Source organism: Akebia trifoliata, chromosome 13 (genome assembly GCF_017979445.1).
Source record: "Akebia trifoliata isolate Shusen 1 chromosome 13, ASM1797944v1, whole genome shotgun sequence".
NCBI lineage: Eukaryota > Viridiplantae > Streptophyta > Magnoliopsida > Ranunculales > Lardizabalaceae > Akebia > Akebia trifoliata.
In genome coordinates, this window is record NC_141387.1 from 16510396 (window position 1) to 16524435 (window position 14040).

Genomic DNA, 14040 nt, shown 5'->3' on the forward strand with positions numbered 1-14040 from the left:
ATATTAATATTTATAGTTAAACACATTATATTAACATTTAATATTTAAAATATTATATTATATTAATATTTACAATATAGTTTGAAGGCATATTATGACACTAAAAGACAGTCTGTCAATTTTTTTTAAAAATTCTGAGTATAATGGATTTAAACACATTATATTAATATTTAATATTTAAAATATTATATTAATATTTATTATATTATATTATATTAATATTTATAGTTAAAATGTCAAAAAAGTATAGTTTGAAGGTATATTATGACACTAAAAGACAGTCTGTTAATTTTTTTAAATGTTTTTAGTATAACGGATTTAAGCATATTATATTAATATTTAATATTTAAAATATTATATTATATTATATTATATTAATATTTATATTATATTATAGTTAAAATGTCAAAAACAGTATAGTTTGAAGGCATATTATGACACTAAAAGACAGTCTGTCAATGTTTTTTAATATTATGTCATATTATGTCAAAAACAGTCTGTCAATTTTTTTTAAATTTTTTGAGTATAATGGATTTAAACACATTATATTAATATTTAATATTTAAAATATTATATTATATTATATTAATATTTATAATTAAAATGTCAAAAACAGTATAGTTTGAAGGCATATTATGACACTAAAAGACAAAAAACAGTAACTGGTATAATATAAGGGTATTCTGATCTTTTTTCTAGAAGTCATGAGAAGTCAATATGGTTCCTAAACAGACTTCCAGCACAAAAGTACTTCTGCCAGTACTTCACAGAGTTAATTGCCAAACGCCCTTTCTGCACAGAATTACTTTTCTAGCTCCTCCACAGAATAGTTCTACTCCTGGTATCCAAACAGGCCCTAAGAAATTGAAAACAAGCAATTTTAGGATTTCATCACAAAAGCCATGCATGCTATAAGCAGTATGAAATCCAAAGGACATTCAATTGAACCTGAAACATGTCACTGCTCAACACGTTTTATAGTTAAAATAAAACGCAGAATTCATGAACTGGACTCAATGCCACAAACCAAATGTGCATAATCAAACATAAAGAATAAAATTAAGAGACACTTTCCCCTTAGTAAGGGTTGTTTAGCTCAAATGGATTTTTTTTCTTTTGGACTTAGATCCAAGGTTTTGAAAAATGAACGGCTACTTACCAGACTCCCAAATTTAAAATTCAACAGTGAAAATAACTTTAAAAAAAAAAATAGTTCATAGAATCTTATCCTCTACATCTCTATGCCATCATATCATGTTTTTTGCTGCCACAACGTGAACTTAATGACCCATTGGTAAGATTTGAAATCTTAATAAGTTATTCCTCTTTCCTTTGATAAATCTTGGAAAAATTACTTAACCAACTCTGACGGAGGGACTTCCTTCTAAACACCTCCTAATTCTTTCTTAATGCCCCTTCACCCCTCTTTAAATTGGTTAGATCCATGATTCAACTTTTTGAGATTGACGATTCAAATCATTGAGACCAACCTATTTCCCAATAATCAAGATGGATCTTTTACAACCATCATATCGATGATAGTAAATCGTAGGTCTTAATGTTTGAACATGAATCATCAAGATCAACAGATTGAATCGTAAATCATGATACCACCCCAAAACTCGGTGCATTCTAGGTCACAACCACCAGCTTGACTGCCTAAAAGAGCCTCTTGGCCCACTAGGTCCATGGTGTAGATCACATCCAAAGAATGTAGTAGCCCAAAGAGAAAAAGGTAGAAGACCTACTCAAACAATGATGTAAAACTATTTAAACCATAATGATAGAAAAATAATCCATTGGATATGTGGCTAAATATATTGGTGTACTAAGTTAGCTTACAACAGAGAAGTGGACGGTTTTCCACCTAAAAGGATCCTTGTCTGAAGAGATTGACCATATGAATTTTAGGCATCACAGGTTCTGCATTGGGACACAAGTGCAACCGAGTACATTCGAGATGATACAAAATAGTTTGTTACATGGTGTATTAGATGTATATCGTATTTCACCTTCTTCAGTTTGCTTCTTCATTAGTTTATGCTTTAGGATGAAAAATAACCCCACTTTAGATGTGACTCTCCAGACCGTGACAAGCTGACCTCCTTGAGCCATCTTCAACTTTATTCTTGTATTGACTTTTCATATGACCTATAATATAACAATGGTAACACAAGGTAGTTAAAACTTTCATATTTGAAATCGACCTTTGTCATGAAATACTTGCAAGCGGATACTTGGATGGTATTCCTATCATATATGGTTGAACTCAAGGATTTTTCCTCCCTTGTTGCTAATGAAGAAAACCCCCTCCTAAGATTTAAGTTCAGGAAGAACTCTGGATGTACGACGTGTTGAATCCATTTTTAAGCACAATTAAGTACCCTAATGCACAAAAGGCCCTTGTTATTAAAATTGCACTATATGTATCTTTTCCAATGGCACAAAATCTCTCTTAGAACGGTGCTCCGAGGAACTTCTTACCGTTCGAACAACTAATTTAGAATCAAAAAGGTAATTTAAATCAACATATGAAGTAACTTGCCAAAACAGTCATAGTGTTAGTCATAGATTTTTTTTTTCTTTTTTTCTCAATATTCTCTTGGTATATTTGATAATTGGACCTACCCAACATTTGAGACTAATCTTATCTTAGAGATAATTGTTAAGCTCAGACACCTCTTTTGTTTCCAAAAGATTTGGCATTTTATTCGTCATTGTTTTTCTATGTTAGATCTTGTGTACACATCCCATGGGAGTGTCACTGGACATGATTATATGTGAATATTTGTGAAGAGGGTGTAAAGACGCTGTGCTCAAGATGTACCTCCTTATAATTTGATTCAGTAAGGATGAACACTTTGTCCCACTTGAAGCATTGGCTTTGCTCCATCTTTAGGCCCTCTCGCTTTATTGTGATACTCATACCTCAACAAGATTCCAAACAAAATCTTCCCCTGCTTCCACAACAAGATTTTTAATCAACAATGAAATACACCATTAACCAACAAAAGATGATAAGAAATGGGTTTGTATAAGAATATGACTAAGTTAGACAAAAGCTTTTGACATAAATCACAAATGGTGAAGAGACCATTCCATTCAATGGGGCACTATTTGCATTCACATTGAAACACACAGGGAAAAAAAGAAGAAAGACAGAGAAACAAATCTGGTTCGATTCCCATTTTTATCAACCCATAGAATTTCTTTACTTACCCCAACTCTCCTGAATGATGCTAAAGTTGCCAAAGGTTCTTTCAACTTTTGGACTTGTCCAGTTAGGGGGTCAAGATTGATCATTTGACACCGATTGCATCCACCAAAAGACTGCAGAAAAAGAACTCAACAATTGATCAATCACACAACATAAGAAAAAGATTTTTTGTATGCCTATAAAACTATAATTATAGTATTAAATTTTGATATACTTCCACGAAATATACCGAAATAGTTCCATTTCTACAAGGTTCAAAATGAAATTTAACCTAGAAAATATTTTTGTATATATCTTGGTGAAAATCACTATTCATTTTACAAAATATTTCATTGAATAGTAAATTTTGATTGAATAGTCAAATTTCTAAGTATAAAATGCAAGAGTTCAGTGAAAATATTTTTCTATAAAAAATAAAACTTGATCAAAATAATATTCTAAATATATTGATAAAATATATAGAAATAGCAAAAGTTATATATTTTTTATAAGCAAGCAAGTTAGTGATTAGAAATGTATAAATTACACAACATTCATTCATTCGTACAATAGTCCATGTTTTAATTGATTAGATATATTAATAATTTATTCATAAATTTGAAAAACAAATAATTAATGCATGAACACTATTGATATCCATTTCCATACTAAATATGGCCGTTCATTATAATTTGATGATTTGAATGTGCTTTCATGTTTTTTTTATCATTTCCTACATTTTCAATTCAAATATCATCACGTAATATATTGTTTTGGATGAGGTATAAGAGTCAGATTTAAGTGATGAGAGAGAAGAGAGGAAGAAGAAGAGAAAAGAAGAAGAAGAAGAAGAAGAAATTGGGGCTTAAAAGATTAGGGCTGACTGACTTGTTTCTCTTATTTATATAATAAAAGGAAAAATTACATAAGTAACCCTCGACCATATAATAAAGACACATGTTATGATTTCCTACACTCCCTCTCAAGTTGAGCATAGACTTCAGTCATGCCAAACTAGTACAATATAGACTGAAAGTAAGCTTTATAGAGATCCTTCATAAAAAGCATCAGCAAGTTAGCTAAAAATTGAATCAAGAGGAAATAGATTTATCCAAAAACAAGCTTCTCTAGAACAAAGTGCCAGTCAATCTCAATGTCTTCAGTCCTATCATGCTGGACTGGTTTGATAGAAATATTGATAGGAGCATTATTATTAGAATACATATTCATAGAAGGAGAAATACTAATGCCAAGATCCTAAAAAATAATTCAATACCACAATAGTTCAGTAACACCCTGAGCCCTGGCTTAATATTCAGCCTCAACAGTAGAAAAAATAAAAACAATCTGCTTCTTACTCCTCATAGTTACTAAGTTAACCCCAACAAATGTGCAGCAACTTGAGGTAGATTTCCTATCCTCAACTAAGCCTACCCAATTTACCTCTGTATAGCCTTCCACTTGGAGATGGTTATTCTTATGGAATAGAAGACCCTTTCCTGCACAGGTCTTCAAATACCTCAAAATCTTTTCAATAGCCTCCAAATGTGAGAGACTAATTACAATAATCGCATAAATAATAAAGGGTCAAGTAAGACATAAATAGAGGAACCTACCAACCAGTCATTGATATTTGTCAGTAAGAGGAACATGTTCAAATTCACACAACTTGTAGTTGGGGGTTAATAGAAGTATCTGCAGGTCTACAGCCAAGTTTCCTTGTATCATGAAGAAGATCCAAGGCATATTGAAGCCGACAAATGAAGACACTATCTCGGGATCTAGCCACCTCTATACCAAGGAAATATTGATGTTTGCCAAGGTTTTAGAAGTTGAATTCCTTGGCTAAGTTAGACTTAAGGTTACAAACCATCAACATGGATAATGAGAATAGTTAGTTGTCAATCCTGTGTTCATTTAATGAACTTAGTGTGATCTGTATTGCCCAGGACAAACCCATACAGGCTCATAGCCTTGCAAAATCGATAAACCGGGCTTGAGGGGATTGCTTGAGCACATACAACCATACGAAACCTGCATACCTTACCCATTGAATCATATCTGGTGGAAGATCCATGTAAACATCCTCAAGAAGATCACCATTCAAGAATGCATTCTTCACATCTAACTGGTAAAGGTCCCATGAGTAATGAGTAGTTAACAATATATCGATTAAAAAAATAGTAGTTAATACGAGCAAGTCCCTGATAGAATTCAATGTAGCCACATCAACAAATGTCTCCCTATAGTGAAAACCTATTTACAGCCTGTTGGGTTCCTTCCTTAAGACAAGTCTACTAGTTCCCAAGTGTCATTCTTGGTTAATGCTTTCCTCTCATCATTCATAATCTCCATCCAATTCCTATTTTGAAAATTCACTAAAGCTCCAAAATAATAAAAAATTTGTTTTAAGGAAACGTTCTTAAGGACCTAAGTTGAATAACTAATAAGAGTACCCCAACATACAATCAACTCGCTCTGAAAATATGCCAAACACTCTCTAAGACGTTCACACATATTTGCATAAACGAAATGTAGTAGGCACCTCTCGATGTGGTACTTAAGGAAAAAGGGAAATACTTTGCAAAAGTTTCAAAAAATTTACTACCTTGGTACGATGACTTGAGTAGGATGGATCAACTTGGGGACCTACCCAAGCTTTAGAATTAAAAAGGTCGGGAGCAACTACATTTCCAACACATTTTTTTTGTTTGCAATCTGTTACAAAAGAAGAACAAGCACTTCGATTTATAGTTGCTTCAGCTGAAAGGAGAACTTTGCCTCAAAGAAAAACAGTGAATGCAATAGAAGTGACGAACATGATTTAAAGCATTAAATTTTGGAAAAATGCAAAAAGAAATTGTGTACTGTTGAACTTCTTGTTAGAGTGATGAGGATGGCAGATGCAGAAACTTGTACTATGGACAACACAAAAGAGACCATTAAAGACTTTTACAAGGATAATACTGAAAAGTATGAAGTGTATTGGAAGATCATAGATGAATGGTGGAATCGTACTCTTTATAATCCTTTTCATACAGTAGCGGCTTACTTGAATCCCATCTTGGACAAAATTTTAGCCTCACCAAGCATCCCAAATTATGTAGTGATAATCTTGATGAAGATGATGGTGATAATCATAGAATGAAACATCATAGAATGAGGATGCAATGGAAGATGACCTTCAATCTGATTATTTTGATCAGTTCATGAATCCTAACTTTGATTCATGATAGTAATACTTAATATTTTGAACTACTTAATTTGATGTGTTACTTTTTTTATGGATTTATAAATGACATTGGTTTGGGATTTTATGATTTATTCTTATAGTTTAAAATAGGATTTGATTATATAAATAAAAACACCACTTAATAGACACAGTTACACTATCCTAACCCCATTTGAGATTTTTCCTGATTTTTTTTATTTTTTATTGTCATCTTTTTCAATTTTTGCATTTTTTTTTTTCGATTTTTCCCCTTGTCGATTATGCCTCCAACAACAAATGCTAAACAGAGGGAGTTGTGTCATAAAATCACACTTCAAATTCGCAAAGAGTTGTCCATTTCGTAGAGTGGCCAGAATTTCTTGAAGGTGCTGCATATGCACATCAAGATTAGCATTATGAATCAAGATATCATCAAAATACACAATTACATAACATCCTACGTATGGTTTGAGCACTTGGTTCACCTCTCACACAAACATACTCAATGTATTTGACTACCCAAAAAGAATCACCAACCACTCGTACAGCCCCTCTCATGTCTTGCAGTTGTCTTCGATTCATCTCCGAGTCTTGTGCTAATCTGGTGATAACCGCTCTTTAAGTGTAACATAGAAAAGGTTTTTGCACAATGATTTGATTACAGGATCGGCTATTTACACATACATACACCAAGAATTGTCTTTCTTTGAGGTCAAGAGAGCCGGTACCACAAATGGACTCACTCGCACGTAGGTAGCTGTTTTCCAAATGCTCATTTACTTGTCTACAACGTTCCTCATTCTCCTTAGGACTCGTACAATAGTGTGGACGATTTGGTAAACTGATACCGAGAATGAAATCCTTGGTGCTGTGTGTCTCTTGAGGGAGGTAAGCAAGAAGGTAACTCTTCAGGGAATATATTTGCAAATTATTTGTGGAATGCAAAGGTATAATCCTCTACCAACAAAGGGAAAAAAAACAATTCCGACCTCTTTGATGGCCTCAATAAATCGAAAATAAATTGACACCATTCCTTGTTTGAGATCTAGGACCCGAATCTATTGACCGAGGCTAAACTAACCCCTCTATCATATTGCCAAGGCTGTCCAACCATTAAGTGAGACACATTAATTGCAACCATGTCACACCATATGGAACTACAATAACACTTACTGATAGGAAAAACTAGATGACTTTTGAAATTATTACCTCATTGCCTTTTTGAACCCTGAGAGCTTGTAGGCTGAGGCTATGTCTTTGTATCCACTTTCAATTCCAAAACAACTTCCTCAGACACAACATTCTCACAACTCCCACTATCAATTACCAAAGAGCATACCTTGCCACCAATTGTACAAGTGTGAAATATGTTTGCGCAGAGCCAATCCTCATTTGACTCACCTCGTGGAGTCAAGCAATTTCCTGACCAAGATCGCTTCTCCAGTGTCCCCGCATAGTATCTCATCCTCTTCATCATCGTAAGAGCCGAATGATCTGGATAGTCTTCCAATTCTTCAATTAGCAATTGCTTTCCATAATCCATCTAGACTAGAATTTTTACAATGTTCTGCACACCTGTAACACTTTAGTCTAGTAGAAGCGCTAGACATTTTTGTCCCTTAATTGATCGGCAACCAATTGTTTTTTTTTTGGAAAGTTGTTCCGACAAAAGCTTTCGCATTCGTGCCTGAACCGAACCCACTCTTAGCCCTACTATATTGTTTTTCAAGGCTGAGTGCATGTTGATGTGCATCGGACACTGACCACACGTCCAGAATATTCAAAGCATCTTGAAATGCTTGTCACATGCCACTAATATACCTAGCCACTTCGGCTAACTTGCTGTGGACCAATAACTGATAAAATTCTTTGTTATATTCGTTAATAACTATAAGGTAAGAATTCAGCCCTCAACCTTTACTTCATCTCCCTGCAAAAAGTGATCTTTGATTTGACTTTTCGGGCTCAAATAATTTTCAATTGGTTCCACCAAGCTGCCACTAGAGAGAGATTCTGGAACTTAAATTCCAACACTTACCCCACAACATTCAACCAATCAATAGATTCTTCCTGAGAATTCTGGTATACCTACCTTTAGACCCTTCTCCCATATACGAGACACCCACCAGGTCTGAGGCTGCTTTGTTTGCATGCAAACTCTTCTCCTTGGTGCAACCGTGTGGATTGGATTTTCCAGCCCCTAGTTGCATTCGACCTCTTCAATTGAGGTTGAATTGGATTGCATTGCAAGTTGTTGCCTCAAAGCTTTGATTAGCTGATGTAGTTCAATGACTTCCTCTCGCAACTCACCAGTAGCATCCTCCATAGTTTCTGGTCTCTTTCATGATGGCGTGATTGATCTCCCAACAACCTAAACTCACTCTAATACCACCCTCATGCAGGATTGATGGAAAAAAATAGAAGATGAAACAGAACTTCAACTAACCCTCAATGCAAATCGACTCAAGCCTTACAAATATTGGGAAATAAAATGTCTCTTATTCCTCAACTCAGAATCATTAAAATTCAGAATAGAAAAACTAATAAACTATCTTCTCAGTGTAAATTCAAAAAGTGTTCAACGCATCATTTCCTTAAAAAACAAAGTTTCTAGAACTCCTACTAGGACACCAACTAAGGAACTTGCTATGTGGACTGTAAATTATTATTATACTACTAAAATGCTTCAATCTCAAAGTTGAGATCTCCACGTTTCTACAACTCAACAACTACTAAACTAAGGACTATTTAAGAAATCCAACCAACATGTGTAGTTCTGCCAGCCACTGGATCTACATACGTGGGGTCCAACGAATCTTGGGCTTCTTTTAAGGCTCTTACTGAACTTCTCTTTAGGCTGATCCAGCCCATCTATGTAGTTGCAATTGGATCCGCATTAAGACGTAATAAAATTTATTTTTTCCATGAGAAAACACAGAATGGACTAAGTATAAGTAGAAGTGCCACTATAAAATTTTGATAAATCAAATTAGTACTAATAAAAGTCCCATGGTAAGAATTTACAAAGATTACTAAATATTCTGGATATTTTACTTGGTGTTTGAGATTGTACTGAGAAAGAAATCTTAGCACTATTCCTTCTCTTGGAATCCAAAAAAGACAAAAAGAGTAATACTACCTATTTTATTAAATGCCTATATAGAATTAATCTTTTAATTTGTAAAAACCCTTATTTATAAGCTTTTATATAAGAATTTTCATCTTCAACTTCCATCCATATGCCATTACTTACTGTAAAATGTTCCTTCCCAATGTTAAGACCTCTCCACTCATCTTCCGCATATGGTTCTGATCCAGAGATTACAAGGTTGGGACGGAACCTCATTGGATCAACATGAATTGGCTGTACATGACTATCTCTTTGTATATCTGTCACCCAAAAAAAAAAAAAATGTAATAATAATAATAATAATAAAACATGGTTTGCATGAATTTTCGTAACAGAACTTTGTACTAAAACGACGTGTTTTACTGAAATAGGCAAATTATAACTACAAGAATACATTGATACACACTTAGGCACAAAATTTCAAGGATCATAAAAGAAACCCAAAAAAAAAAATGATGATCATCTACAAAACAACCCAACCATAATCTAACAACAAGAAGAAAAGAGGATGATCATTCCCCTAGATTGGTAACAGAGTTCTATGTAAAGCCAGGCAAAAAAGTATAAAGATTCTCTCCTTTAGGGTTTCTTTTAGTAGAAGATGATTGAAAACTTCAACTCTATAGAAAAATCAGGTAAAAAATGCATAAGGTGGTCTTATATCCTTTCATTACAAGTTCTTTCCTCAAAAGCAATGTATTCTCTCTTTCTACAAGCAACATCCACCAAATTCTTTTGTTTTGATGTAAGCATTAGTTGTCTTGTCTAGTAAATTAACTAGTTAAACATTTAATTACCTAGTCAGAAACAACTTCCAAAAATAAGAAACCTAGTAAAATAAACAAACAAAGGACCCTTTTTGACAGAAGTAACTCACCGAGTCTTTTCAATTGATGTCTAGAACAAAATACTGAAATTTGGATGATTGTGAAACATTAATAATTTGAGAAACTTAGTACTTTGGAGTGAGTCAAACATCACAGAGATTGTTGCCAAACTTCTTGATAGGACTTTCAAGAAAGCCTAAGATTTAGGCTGAGCTGGGAAATGAATGAAAAAGAAAAATGGTACAATTTCATACAACACAATCTTCTTCTTTAGCTTATTTTAAGTGCAAATAAAAAATTACTTTTTGTGAAAACTACCATAACTTAATCACAAACTGAACGTACTTGGTTGAAACAATGTTTATTCACACAAGTTTGGTATTTTTTATTGCTTTCTTCAAATCTTCTATCATACTTGATCAAAGATCTCAACTCGTTAGATAAAAGCATCGTAATTACTGCTACAATTGCATGCTCTGGCAAAGGAATGACGTCCAACACATTATTTGGTGCTCATTCTAGCACCACTTTAAACAATGTCTTTCGAGAATCAAGCAAGGTTGAGATAGGTTATATCACATTGCTTTTGTTGATCACCACTGATGTTATAAGTAACAAATCACCGAGACTTCTATCTTACCGTCAATTTTTGGATTGTAAGCACCAAATAATTTAATTTGGTTCCCAATATTTTTCACAAAGTGAGCCAAAAGTGCTTCACAAACTTTATGTGCAGGTGGATGTGATTGACTTAGGAGAATCGCACAACCACCAAATTCTCTATAAAATAATAAATGGAATGAGAGGCATTTGTGTTCTCCCTCATTTGGATCCATTGGATCCTTTAGAGTTATTCTTTGGGAGACTTGACGCAATCAATTCGAGGGGCATTTAGAGGGCGATAGTAGATGAATTCTTTTACCCCTTGTTCCCATCACAAGGATAATGGCTCAAGGATCCAACCTCACAAGTGATGAGGTAGTTCTTGAGTCTTCCTTATAAAATGTCAAGGAAGAACTTTTAATCTAATTCCAATGGATTTAACTCCATTTACTTGCTGGAAATAAAGTCAAAGAAACAAAAATTAAATAAATGCTTACCAAGAATAGAAGGATTAGAAGAAAATAAGAGAAATTCCAATAATCTTGAACTTGAGTTTCAAATTTTACAGAGTTTTCACTTAATAAATTCTTCTCTCCTTTCTCTTCATGATCCCCCCTATTTATAGGCTCCTAGGGGGAATTGATTACAAAAAGATCAGCAAACATTACAAAAGTGGGCCTAAAAGTAGAAAATAGCTTTCGTCAATTGATCTTGGATCAAAACGATCACTCTAAACAAATTGATCGCTTTAAAGAAATTAGACATCTATTTTTGTGTATTTTTTTCTTGGAATCTCCTTACTGTTTTTCTCGTATACCTCCTAATGACAAAAAATGTGCCTTATTTTAGACACAAACCTTGGTGGCCCACTTGGACCCCCCAGACTCGAAGTTTATTTCTTAAGTGGCATATAAGGATTCTTTGGTGCTTGCATTATTTGCAATCTTGGAGGTACATGTATTACCAGACATTCTTCTTTGGAAGTTCTAAGCCATTTTATGATTTTCATACATTTTCCTTCCTCGGATTTTGTATTGTCTCCATAGTTTGGGTCTTTTTTGCTTGATGTTTGGTTTGGAGTAATACCCCACATTTTTCTTCAGAAAAATCATATCACTAGCGCACTTACGTGATATAACGACTTTTTGTCCCTTTATGCATCTTGAATTAGAGGATTTTGTCTTAATCCCATTTTAGTGTTATTTTTCTTTCTAAGTGAGGTGTTACACTACCCAATTTTTTGTACCATATCCTTGCTTTTATGTGCTTTTGTTTTTTCCTTATTCTTTGTGTAGAAAATTGAATTTATTGAGAATTCTTGGATTGCTATTACAAATACCCTAATAGAGTATTTATAGACCAACTATCCTATTACAAGAATATTCTAGAAAACTATCTTATTGTAGAAGATTACAAGAATATTCTAGAAACTATCCTATTGTAGAAGATTATAAGAATATACAAGAATATTCTAGAAAACTATCCTATTGTAGAAGATTACAAGAATATTTTAGAAAGTTAAGAGAAATCAAGAATAATCAAGAATGTCCTATTTTCCTAAAAGAAGCCTTGGAGTTTTTTCAGCACTCCCCCTCAAGCTGGTGAATATATGCTTTCCATTCCCAGCTTGCCAATGACCTTTTGAAATGTGGTTCCAGGTAATCATTTCGTTAGAACATCTGCAAGTTGCCCTTCTGTTGAAACGTATGGGGTGCAAATTAAACTACTGTCTAGTTTTTCCTTTATAAAATGTCGATCCACTTCCACATGTTTTGTACGATCATGTTGCACTGGATTATGAGCAATATTGATGGCTGACTTGTTATCACAATACAACCTCATTGGACTGTCCCAGGTGATTCTAAGATCTTCCAGAATTATTTTGATCCACAGAAGTTCACAAATTCCTTGTGCCATTTCCCGAAACTCTGCCTCTGCACTTGATCTTGCTATAACCGGTTGCTTTTTACTTCTCCATGTAACTAGATTTCCTCCTAGAAATGTTCAATAACCGGACGTCGATCTTCTATCCACCACAGACCCTGCATAATCTGAGTCTGCGTATGCTTCCAAACGCAAGTTTACTCCCTTTTTAAATAAAATTCCCTTACCTGGACTACCTTTTAAGTATTGGAGGATGCGGTATACGGCTTGCAGGTGTATACTCTTAGGATTGTGCATGAATTGGCTAACCACACTAACAGAATATGCTATGTCAGGCCTAGTATGAGAGAGATAAATCAGTCTTCCAACCAATCGTTGATACATCCCTTTGTCTACAATCTCATCTTTTGGAGCTTCACTTAGCCTATGATTTGCTTCTATCGGTGTCTCCATGGGCCTGCAACCTATTTTTCCAGTTTCCTTGAGAAGATCTAGCACATACTTCTGTTGTGAGACAAATATTCCTTCCTTTGAACGAGCAACCTCTATACCTAAGAAATACTTCAACTTGCCTAGATCCTTTATTTCAAACTCTTCTGCAAAACGTTTCTTGAGTGCTCCTTCTTCCTTCGCATCATTACCAGTGACAATAATATCGTCCACATATACCAGTAGTGCAATTACTCCCCCAAAGGCCGAGTGTTTTACGAATAGAGTGTGATCACCTTGACTTTGTTTGTAGCCCATTCCTAACATTGTCTTTGTAAACCTTCCAAACCATGCTCGTGGAGATTGTTTCAACCCATACAATGCTTTCTTCAACCTGCATACCTTCTTATCTCCTGAATTGTCATCAAATCCTGGAGGCCTCACCATATAAATTTCTTCCTCTAGGTCTCCGTGAAGAAAGGCGTTTTTCACGTCGAATTGGTGTAAACTCCAATCTAAGTTGGCTGCCAATGACAACAAAATCCTTACTGTGTTCATCTTAGCCACCGGTGCAAATGTTTCTTCATAGTCCACTCCATAGGTCTGTGTATAACCCTTTGCAACTAACCTGGCCTTGTATCGTTCAAGTGATCCATCAGCTTTATACTTCAGAGAAAACACCCATTTGCATCCAACAGGTTTCTTTCCTTTGGGCAGCTCTACCAACTCCCAGGTTTTGTTCTTCGCGAGTGCATCCATT

At 34.4% G+C, this 14040-nt stretch overlaps 1 protein-coding gene across 11 annotated transcripts in view; it reads right to left on the bottom strand.

Moving 5' to 3' along the window:
* Nucleotides 1–543: 543 nt before the first annotated feature.
* The window catches only part of ABA3 (molybdenum cofactor sulfurase (LOS5) (ABA3)), an 83705-nt gene continuing 70208 nt past the window's right edge, over nt 544–14040 (bottom strand). For 5 of the 11 annotated variants that reach the window (XM_086421158.1, XM_086421152.1, XM_086421157.1 and 2 more), the window contains 4 exons: nt 9661–9797; nt 3220–3330; nt 2828–2957; nt 1782–2151 (listed from right to left, as the gene is read on the bottom strand). In XM_086421158.1, the coding sequence (XP_086277284.1) occupies nt 2844–2957; nt 3220–3330; nt 9661–9797 (362 nt within the window). In that variant the 3' untranslated portion in view covers nt 1782–2151; nt 2828–2843. Of the gene's footprint in view, nt 857–1781; nt 2152–2827; nt 2958–3219; nt 3331–5804; nt 5915–9660; nt 9798–14040 lie in introns of those variants that run through there. The other 6 variants (XR_015171339.1, XR_015171338.1, XM_086421153.1 and 3 more) reach the window with 6 other exon arrangements.